Here is a 10,658-nt window from a genome sequence, read left to right as displayed (position 1 = left end):
CAGTAGCTTGCACTTGATCCCAACTAAGATATAATGAATCCTTATTGGAGGCAAAACCAGCCTATTGGGTATATTTAATGTTTACATGATTTTCTAGTAGACTTAGGGGATGCAGATCCAATTTTCTTAAAGGGCCTTTATCTGGAAAACCCAGGTCTCGAGCATTCTGGATTACAGGTCCCATACCTGTACAAAACTGCACTATTATGAGGCTTATACAAGATGTTTGTTAGCATCGTTGCAATTAGTCTTACATTCTACATTTTGTGATTTTTCAGTTAAAACATTATCTAAATGTCTCCATTGTCTGTCTTGACTGGGTGAACTTGAATGTCTTTTATTTATGGATTCATTTATTATTTGTCTTTTCTGCCTGTCTTTCACATTTCACCATTTAAAGGGGACCAAAAAAATTATTCCAAATCCGATTTAATCATGTTATACAAGCAAAATGAACGTTAATTACACTGTAAAAAATTATCTGAATCTTGTCTCCATCAGTCTGGGAATTTATAATTATAGCAAGCAGGCTGGAGCCATTTTGTGGACACTGTTATTAAGACAAGCCTTGTATCATCTCAGAATCTTGTTTGTGCACCAGAATGGGGGACCTGATGTCCATCCCCATGCCCTGGTTACACAATTAAATGGTTAAGAGAAGGGGCAGGCAATATTTGATTGACAGCTGAGATTTTTAATTGTGTTTACAGCTATGAATACTTTAATAAAAAAAAGAATTTGGATTTCATGTTTATTTTGAAAAGGACTTTTATTAAACAGCTTTTTATGTCTGGGTGACAGGTCCACTTTAAGCTTCCAGACTACAATATGGTTATGAAATCCTTTTAAATTTTGATTATTTGTATTTCAAAATGAATTGAATAAATTATACAAGATGATTGTTAGCACTGCCCGAGTGCAAAAGAGCAATATCAAACTTCCTACCCATTCACCTTAAATGAGAATTGCCTGCAAGTGCAAGAGGGAGGGTCACAGCCTGTATCTTATTACTCTCATAGGAATTTTAACATCCGTGTAGAAATGTGTTTAAAGAGGTGGTTCACCTTTGAAATTAACTTTTTGTATGTTAGAGAATGGCTAATTTAATTCAATTGGTCTTCATTTTTTCTTTTTTATAGTTTTTGAAATATTGGTCTTCTACTCTTTCCAGCTTTCTCAAGGGGGTCACTGAACCCATCTAACAAACAAATGCTCTGTAAAGCTACAAATGTTTTGATATTGTTAATTTTTATTACTCATCTTTCTATTCAGGCCTCTCCTATTCATATTCCAGTCCCTTATTCAAAGCGGTCCATTGTTTCTAGGGTAATTTGAACCTTAGCAACCAGATTGGCTGAAATTGCAATCTGGAGAGCTACTGAATAAAAAGTAAATAACTCAAAAACCACAAATAATAAAAAATGAAAACCAATTGCAAATTATCTCAGAATAGCACTCTCTACGTCATACTAAAAGTTCATTTAAAGGTGAACAACCCCTTTAAGAGGATATTTATCTATAAATGTAGACGTTTACTTTTGCACATGTAATAAGACCATGTTGTTTCAGGTGTGGTGTACATGTCTGGCCATGTATTTGCTGTTGGAGGATTCAATGGCTCACTCAGGGTGCGGACGGTAGATTCTTATGACCCAGTAAAAGACCAATGGACAAGTGTGGCCAACATGCAAGACAGGAGAAGCACTTTAGGAGCAGCTGTTTTGAATGGGCTTTTGTATGCGGTTGGAGGATTTGATGGCAGTACAGGTAATTTAACCTGCAGTAAAAAATTTTATTTTATATGATATTCCCTTTTGCATGGACTGGATACTACTTGGTCTGGAAGCAGCCAGGGAGTGTATGCACCCTTGAAAATCAAGTAAGTGCTGTGCAGAGGAATTTTGCATTGAACTTTTGTGAGGACCCTTAGACCTGTTCTCCGATATATTCCATATTGCATTAAAACATACATATTACATAAGGCATTGAATTGTTTTTTAGGTCTTGCAACAGTGGAAGCATACAACATGAAAGCAAACGAGTGGTTTCACGTTGCACCAATGAACACTAGAAGGAGCAGTGTTGGTGTGGGCGTTGTTGGAGGTATGTTATGATTGTAAATAACTTTTTTTCATTATTGTGCATTTTTTGGTAGTTTTAGCATTCTCTTCATTTACAGATCTATAAGTTGTGGATCTGTGGCTATTATTCACTTACTAACAATAGTCCTTATGCTAATAAAACTCTTTGCAGAGGGGTGCTCTGTCTGGGTGGGGGTACAGTCAAGAAGGCATCATATTAACATTTAAACTACTTACCAGATTTCATAACTTACAAAGATATTTAAAGGGATACTGTCATAGGATTTTTTTTTTCAAAACAGTCATTAGTGCTGCACTAATTCTGCATTGAAATTCATTTCTCAAAAGAGAAAATGGTTTTTTTTATATTTAATTTTGAAATCTGACATGGGGCTAGACATATTGTCAGTATCCCAGCTGCCCCCAGTCATGTGACTTGTATTCTGATTAACTTCAGTCACTTCTTACTAAGGATGCACCAAATCCACTTTTTTGGATTCGGCTGAACCCCCGAATCCTCTATGAAAGATTCAGCCGAATTCGAACCCGGCTAAAAAAAAATTTTACTTCCTTGTTTTGTGATGAAAAGTCGCATGATTTTAAGGATTCGAATTCGGTTCGGCCAGGCACAAGGACGAGGATTCGCCCAAATACTGAACCGAATCCTGGATTCGGCGCATCCCTACTTCTTACTGCTACACTGCAGATTGGAGTGATATCACCCTCCCCCCCCCCCCCCCCCCCAGAAGACTAACAACAGGACAATGGGAAGGTAACTCTAAAGTGCTGGCTCTTTCTGAAAGCACATGATCAAGCAAAATGACCCGAGATGGCACCTACACACCAAAATTACAACTAAAAGAAAAATACACTTGCCGCTTCAGGAATGAAATTTTATATGGTAGAGTGAATTATTTGCAGAGTAAACAGTGTAATTTAAGAATAAAAACGACATAATAAAAATCAGGACATAGGCAAATTAGGATTTGGTTCAGTATTCGGCCGAATCTTTTGCAAAGGATCCAAAATAGTGGATTCGGTGCATCCCTAGTAACTACTGCAGGGGGCCCAGGAGATATAGGGGTCCTCATGAGGCCCTAGTTAATGAACAAGTTCTATCTATATAGGTAAAACAGGATAACCTCTGGATATGTTGGGGGCCCAGTAACATCTAGTTATACCACTGTGCCAATCATATATAAGCTTTGAATACTAACAGACTAGACTGCTGATTAGTTTCTTGTTAAAAACACATGTGGCAAGCGTGTCTGATTTTGTGATTACTGTACTTGCAAAAAGGAAAAGCATATATTTCCACTGAATTTCCGTGAATGATAATGGCATTTCACATGCTGCTTACAGTCATATAACCTTTTTCCCCGGTGTTGGCTATTGTAGGCATGCTGTATGCTGTTGGGGGTTATGATGGTGCATCCCGGCAGTGCCTGAGCACAGTTGAATGTTACAACCCAAGTACAAATGAATGGAGTTACATTACAGAAATGGGAACAAGAAGGAGTGGAGCAGGTATCTAAGATCTTTATTCCTACTTTTCTACAAACGTTTCCAGTTTGGAAACTATTTTCATGCATTTGGAGCATGGAAAAACACAGCTGTCAAAACAGCTCTGAAATGGCTACTATTTTAGTGGGGGAAAATGAAAAGTGTATGAGAGGCAAAACTGGGAATCAGAAAGTAGGTCACTCAAATGCTGTTTAACCCTTCGAGTACATGGCAATGTGAGAGCCTGCTTTTCTGCAGTTGTATTACATTGTGGGTTGGGTAAGCAGTCAAAGTTGGGATCCAAGAGGATTGAGGAATTCAAAAACGTCTTTCTGCTGTTGTACTCTCAAAAATGTTATAAATAGCTTGATCTCCATAAGTACATTGACTTAGAATTTTGGACTCAAATAAAATTACAACGCATCAGCAATAGCTTTTTCTAAACCCACTACTAAGGCTTCCCAGAAGCAACCAGTTAACATGATTCACCTTTGTCATGAGATTTCTGATGTTCTGCTGCTGCTGGGAGTCAGTAATATGACTGAAGTGGAGATAGCAGCTTGGTGCAAAGATGTGGGGAAAATAAATCAGAAAGCCAAATTGATGTTTCCCATTGGCCAGAAGAGGGCAGCAATGACTAATAAAGTAGACAGAAGTAAAGAACATTGCCCCAGCTCAGGTTAGTATAGGTAATTATGAGATTTTTAAAGTACCTGTCAGAATGACTTGATGAACTAATTAGGTAATATTCTTCATTATGAAATTATGAAATACATTGTTGAACTTGTGTACAAAATAACACCAGGTGCAAATCATAGAAGAGTTGGTGTGCTAGAGGAAAAGAAGCTTTCCTTGCACCCCAATATCACTTAATAGTTCAAGGCAATTATAAATAAAATCATTAAAGTGCACCTATTGTAAACTATAAGGCTATTATAAGTCACTAAAGAGACCATTTATACAGGTCACAGAACTCAGAGGTTACTTCTAATATTCTCAGTTTCCAACAAGGGGTACTTTATTTATTATAATACACAAGTTTTAGTGAGTCATGTGACAAAATGGACATCACTACTCACAGTTTATAACTGATGACATTACTAGGCACCGTTTATAAGGATATACTTTACAAGATATTCATGGCTTTTGTGTATGTGTGTGTGTTCTTTCTTATTGTCAGCTTTAAAGGAGTTCATAAATATCAGATAGGAAGCCTTTACAAACTGTAAACTTTAAGTTTTGTAACTTTTAAGTTTTGCCAGGAGCTCATTGAAAGACAATACAACAAAAGGCAGAGTCCCCAGTAAAGCTGGAAGATGCAGAATTGGTTACTTCCCAAACAAAAGTAAAGAACAGCTAACTGAGTCAGCATTCAAATTTCAGTGGGAATCCTCTTTTTAATGAAATCAATCATTAAATCAAATGATATTCCAGCAATTATATCAATTTATGCCTTTTAGATATTTTTGACACTCATTTTATTTCAGTTTCACATATGAGATTCTCCCCTCTTGGAATTGAGCTTCTTTTTGGGCAGTAAACAAAGAGATTGATCCATCAGTTTTCCTTCCCAGCTGGTAGTTCCATCGGTGATGGAGTTTACAGGGATTTATATAATACCATATGAATCTTTTGCTAATATTTGCAGATATGCCACTCAGTATTTCTGTTAGTTATTATAAATCATATATACAGAATCCACGTTTAGCTTATTGCCAGTACATCCTAATTGTCTCGGGCTCTTTGGGTACCATTGTGGGGGCTTATTCTGTTTCGACAAGTGTGTCGCTCACGCTTTCAAAATTGTCTATATTTCATATTTATACAGTTGTGTTTAGAATAATAGCAGTGTGTTTTAAACAGTGAATACAGCTCCCAATTCTTATAATAGCTTTTATTTCCATACACACAAATGCATTGGGAACACTGCACATTCCATTCCAAAATAGCAGTGTCTGCATTCTTCTCAAAGATTCACTGTATAAACTAAAACATGTTTCAAGATTTTGCTTTCATTTGAGTCGCTAAACTAATATTTAGTTGTATAAGCAGTGTTTCTGCACGTCTGTGTTGCATGGAGTCCACCAACTTCTGGCACCTGTTACATTCCACAATTCTTCTGCATTCCTTGGTTTTGATGTCACTCCACAAGTTTTCTGTTGGATTAAGGTCTGGGGATTGGGCTGGTCACTCCATAATGTCAATCTTGTTGGCCTGGAACCAAGATGTTTCTCATTTACTGGTGTGTTTGGGGGTCGTTGTCTTTTTGAAACTCCCATTTCAAGTGCATTTCCTCCTCGGCATAAGGCAACATGACCTCTTCAAGTATTTTGATGTATTGAAACTGATCCATGATCCCTGGTATGTGATAAATAGGATCAACTCCATAGTATGAGAAACATCCCCATATCATGATGTTTGTGCCACCATGTTTCACTGCCTTCACACTGTACTGTGAAACTGAGAATGGGCCATTCTCTTCTTTTCCCTTAATTGTCTGGGACTCTATGGTATAAGTATGTCGCCATAAAAGGTCCATCAAATATCTAGACTTAAGCTGACATGACATTTGGTAAAATGGTAATGCCCACCTGTTAAATGGCAGCATTTCACCGAAGTAGCGTTTCTATAGTGTTATTTTATGTCAACTTAAAAAGATACTGACACCAGAAAATAACCTTTTTTTGTATTTGTCATAACATTGTCTTTGAATGCTATTTATAATTTTGCCATAAAAGTATTTGTGTGATGCTTTTACATTACCTTTCTTACCCCCGTGTTCCTCTAGGAGGAGGCTGCCATATTTGTGCAGCAGGAGTCCGTATGCATTAGAAACTCTAACTGACAGGCTGCGAAGAGACAGGCCGGCAAAACAGTCAGGTTTAGGAACTTCAAGTAGCAATTACTTACAAAATCGGAACTATCAGCGAACATGACCCATAGGCAACTTTTAATGTAGATTAATATTTTGAAAAGAAAATTTTTAGTGTCAGTATCACTTTAAGTCTAGATATTTGATGGAGCTTATATGGCGACATACTTATACCATAGAGTCCCAGACAGTTAAAGGAGGAGTCAACCTGTACAGGGAAACCCCCCGGCCTACCTGCCCCCCCCCCCCCCCGGGCAAATGCCCCTAACTTGTTACTCACCTGTCGGCGCAGGTCCTCTGCTGCGGAGTTCACAAGCGCCATCTTCTCCCGAGCCTTTTTCTTCCTGCTTTGACCGGCATTTTTTGGCGCATGCACAATAAGAGGCATTTACCGGTAAGGATCTTCTGCGCATGCGCCGAAAGTCACAACGTTTCTGAAAAAAAGATCGGAAAGTCACAACGTTTTCGATCTTTTTTTCAGAAACTTCGTGACTTTCGGCGCATGCGCAGAAGATCCTTACCAGTAAATGCCTCGTACTGTGCATGCACGGTCAAAGTAGGAAGAAGAACGCTCGGTAGAAGATGGCGCCCGTGAACTCCGCAGCAGAGGACCTGCGCCAAGGGGTGAGTAACAAGTTAGGGGCATTTGCCCAGGGGGGCTTGTAGGCCGGGGGGGAGGGAGGGGGGCAACACAGGGGAGGGGGGAGGGTTTTTTCCCCGTACAGGTTGACTTCTCCTTTAAGGGGAAAGGAGAGAATGGCCCATTCTCAGTTTTAAGAAATGATATAGTGATGGTTAGCTGACTATTCAAATATGATTTTTTTTTGTTTCAATAATCTTTCTAGGTGTTGGAGTCTTAAATGGCTTATTGTATGCTGTTGGTGGGCATGATGGGCCTTTGGTGAGGAAAAGTGTGGAGGTTTTTGATCCCTCAACAAATACGTGGAAGCAAGTGGCAGATATGAACATGTGTCGAAGGAATGCAGGTAATGCTTGTGTTTTGTTTTGCAAAAAGAACCAAAAATATTTCCAGAAACAGAGTTTGGATCTGCCATTCTTTAAAGGTTTTTTTTCTTCCAATTAAAAAAATCTTTCTAATTCATTCTATTTAGGGACTCCTGTTGACCTTCTCTTCTGACTCTGCTTCTTATTTTCTAGGTTAATAGAGCCTTAGCAACTGACACCTCTGAGTTTTATTATATAAAAAAAAGTTAACATCTTCAAACACTTTTTTCAGTTGTTTTCAGACAGAAATAAAGCCCTTTTCCAATTACTTTCTATTTTCTATGTGTGACCGTTTTTCAAATATTGAAGTGTAAAGTTTAAATTTTCACATTCTAAAGCAGCTGTGGCAGCTATGTTGCAATTTGATCTTTCTGCTTAGAAAAGATTTGAGAGCGGTTTCAAAATTTTTTTCCTGTGCAGAAGAACATCAGAACAGCCTCTTTCTTTCTCCTAACAACTTCCTTGACTACTTGGTGGTCAGAAAATGACCAGCAGGTGGCACTGTTTTAACAAAGTTCATTCATATTAACAGTAGATGAATTAAAATAAAAATAATGAATGTACATTGCAAAAGTTCTTAGAATAGCACCCTCATCAATTTCACGTTCACATATTTTAAAGATTTACTTATCCTTTAGTGAAACTCAAGGATTCAGCTCAGCAGGCACAAAGATAAGAAGTGTATCAACTAATGTGTTGGCGACCCCCTGTCGCTTCCCAGAGCTGCTCTAGACATAAGAAGGTGAAAAATGTAACTTTATTTATGAGAAAAATGGCCACAAATAGAAAGTAACTTGAAAAAAATCTTTATTTCCGGTGAAATCTGGTGGTGTCAAAGCTTGCAATATCAACATTATGTGAGAATTCTTGTATTTTTTGTCAAACATTACCTTAGGCTTGTTTTTAAGCAGTGTTATTTAGCAGTAAAATGAAGGAATAATTAAATAAAAATACTTTATATTATCGCGTCTCTATTTTTCAGGCGTATGTGCTGTGGAAGGTATGATATATGTTGTTGGAGGTGATGATGGCTCATGTAACTTGGCATCTGTGGAATATTACAACTCAGCCACTGACAAATGGATACTCGTGCCATGTTGTATGAGCACAGGGAGGAGTTATGCAGGTAAATGTTATTTAGGTTATATATATTTTGAAGTAGTTCTTTTTTGTTGCGTCAGTCTTTAATGTTATTATCCTCTGCTCTCTGGTTGCTAGGGTCAATGACTCAAACCGTTCGCTTTTTAAATCTCAAACAGAATAATAGGAGATGGCATGAACCTTTACATTTGGCCAGTTTAGAGACCATAAGATTAGGTTGTATGAAAATCAGCTAGTGACATGGTTGCCCAAATTCTTCTGGAATCCCTAGTCCTGTTACTGTTGCCTCTATCAAATGTTTCCATTGCGCTGCATCAGCACAAAATAAAAACTTATTTGTGATGCAGGGGGCAGTCATTTTATTTGTCCTAAAGGACATGTAAAGCCTACATTTTCCTACCATGTATATAAGTTGGGCATATCTTCCCCATTTGTACGGCATATACCCCCTCCATTTGCCAGCGCCATCACAAATAGCAGCTTTCACCAGACGGCCATTTTTCCCTCTGACACATCATCAGTAACATTATCTGCAAACAGGACATGTCAACTGTAAAGTTCATGCAATGCAGAATGCAGATTTACCCAGGCACAACATACTGAATTTCTGCTGGAGTTTGAGCACTGTAATGGTTAAACTGAGCTCAGGAGAGGTGGTTAGCAGAAGAAAAATAGGATCAGACAGCTAGAGCAGAGTTCCTATGGGAACCAGCAATACTATCTCTTCATTGGCTGTTGACGGAGTGTGTTTAGTAATCTGAGCTGAGTTGCACTGAGCATGCTTATAAGTCAACAGCCAAAGCAAATTCCTGAGGGTAGGGGGCTGAGTTGGTTAGAGGAGGGGAAGGATTTCTAAGTGATTAAGGGGATGCCTTTTAACAGTAAGGCTGTGGCAGTTATCTAAAGATTCCAAAAAGGCTGGTCACTGATTAAATTTTTGTGGAGGGGGTTAACATGTCCTTTAAAGAAAAGCTATACCCCCAGAATGAAAACTTAAGTGACAGGTTACATCATATTAAGTGGTATATTAAAGAATCTTACCAAACTGGAATATTCCAGATGGGCAACTAATCTCCTCAAATGCCTACCTGCTGGCAAGAATGCGAATCACCGGCAGGATGGCGGGATGGCATATGTAGACTTCGGAATTCCGAAACTATACATATGCCATCCCGCCGCTGATTTGCATTCTTGCCAGCGGGAAAACATTTCAGGGAGATTAGTCGCCTGCAGTCGAGAAGATTTGTCGATGGGCGACTACTTTCCCCGTTTGCCACTACCCTTAATATAATATTGCCCTTTTACTTCTTTTATCTTGAGCTGCCATTTTGTGATAGTCTGTGTGCTCCCCCAGAAATCATCTGATGAGAAATACTGCAGCTGTAACAGAAAGAAGTGTGGCAGCAAAAGACAGAACTTTGTCCATAAATTGGATCATTGTTTGGTTTGTTTGTGTGCACAGTGAATCGTATGATCCCAGGGGGCGGCCCTTATTTCTTAAAACTACAATTTTCTATTTAGGATTACCTAATGGCACATACTACTAAAAAAAAGTATATTATTAATAAAATAGTTTATTTACATTAAGCAGGGTTTTACATACAGTGGTGTGAAAAACTATTTGCCCCCTTCCTGATTTCTTATTCTTTTGCATGTTTGTCACACTTAAATGTTTCTGCTCATCAAAAACCGTTAACTATTAGTCAAAGATAACATAATTGAACACAAAATGCAGTTTTTAAATGAAGGTTTACGTTATTAAGGGAGAAAAAAAACTCCAAATCTACATGGGCCTGTGTGAAAAAGTGATTGCCCCCCTTGTTAAAAAATAACTTAACTGTGGTTTATCACACCTGAGTTCAGTTTCAAAGGTTATAAAGCCATTTCTAAAGCTTTGGGACTCCAGCGAACCACAGTGAGAGCCATTATCCAAAAATGGCAAAAACATGGAACAGTGGTGAACCTTCCCAGGAGTGGCCGGCCGACCAAAATTATCCCAAGAGCGCAGAGACAACTCATCTGAGAGGCCACAAAAGACCCCAGGACAACATCTAAAGAACTGCAGGCCTCACTTGCCTCAATTAAGGTCAGTGTTC

General features: G+C 38.4%; 1 protein-coding gene across 1 annotated transcript in view; it reads left to right on the top strand.

Moving 5' to 3' along the window:
• klhl2.S (kelch like family member 2 S homeolog) overlaps window positions 1–10,658 on the top strand; it is a 66,135-nt gene that overhangs the window by 53,268 nt on the left and 2,209 nt on the right. The window contains exons 10-14 of the mRNA XM_018243227.2: window positions 1,570–1,767; window positions 2,002–2,103; window positions 3,480–3,608; window positions 7,302–7,442; window positions 8,444–8,587. Of these exons, the coding sequence (XP_018098716.1) occupies window positions 1,570–1,767; window positions 2,002–2,103; window positions 3,480–3,608; window positions 7,302–7,442; window positions 8,444–8,587 (714 nt within the window). The remainder of the gene's footprint in view (window positions 1–1,569; window positions 1,768–2,001; window positions 2,104–3,479; window positions 3,609–7,301; window positions 7,443–8,443; window positions 8,588–10,658) is intronic.

Source organism: Xenopus laevis, chromosome 1S (genome assembly GCF_017654675.1).
Source record: "Xenopus laevis strain J_2021 chromosome 1S, Xenopus_laevis_v10.1, whole genome shotgun sequence".
In the NCBI taxonomy this organism is placed as follows: Eukaryota; Metazoa; Chordata; class Amphibia; order Anura; family Pipidae; genus Xenopus; species Xenopus laevis.
The sequence above is the reverse complement of the archived record's forward strand: the minus strand, read 5'-3'. Positions and strand labels throughout refer to the sequence as shown.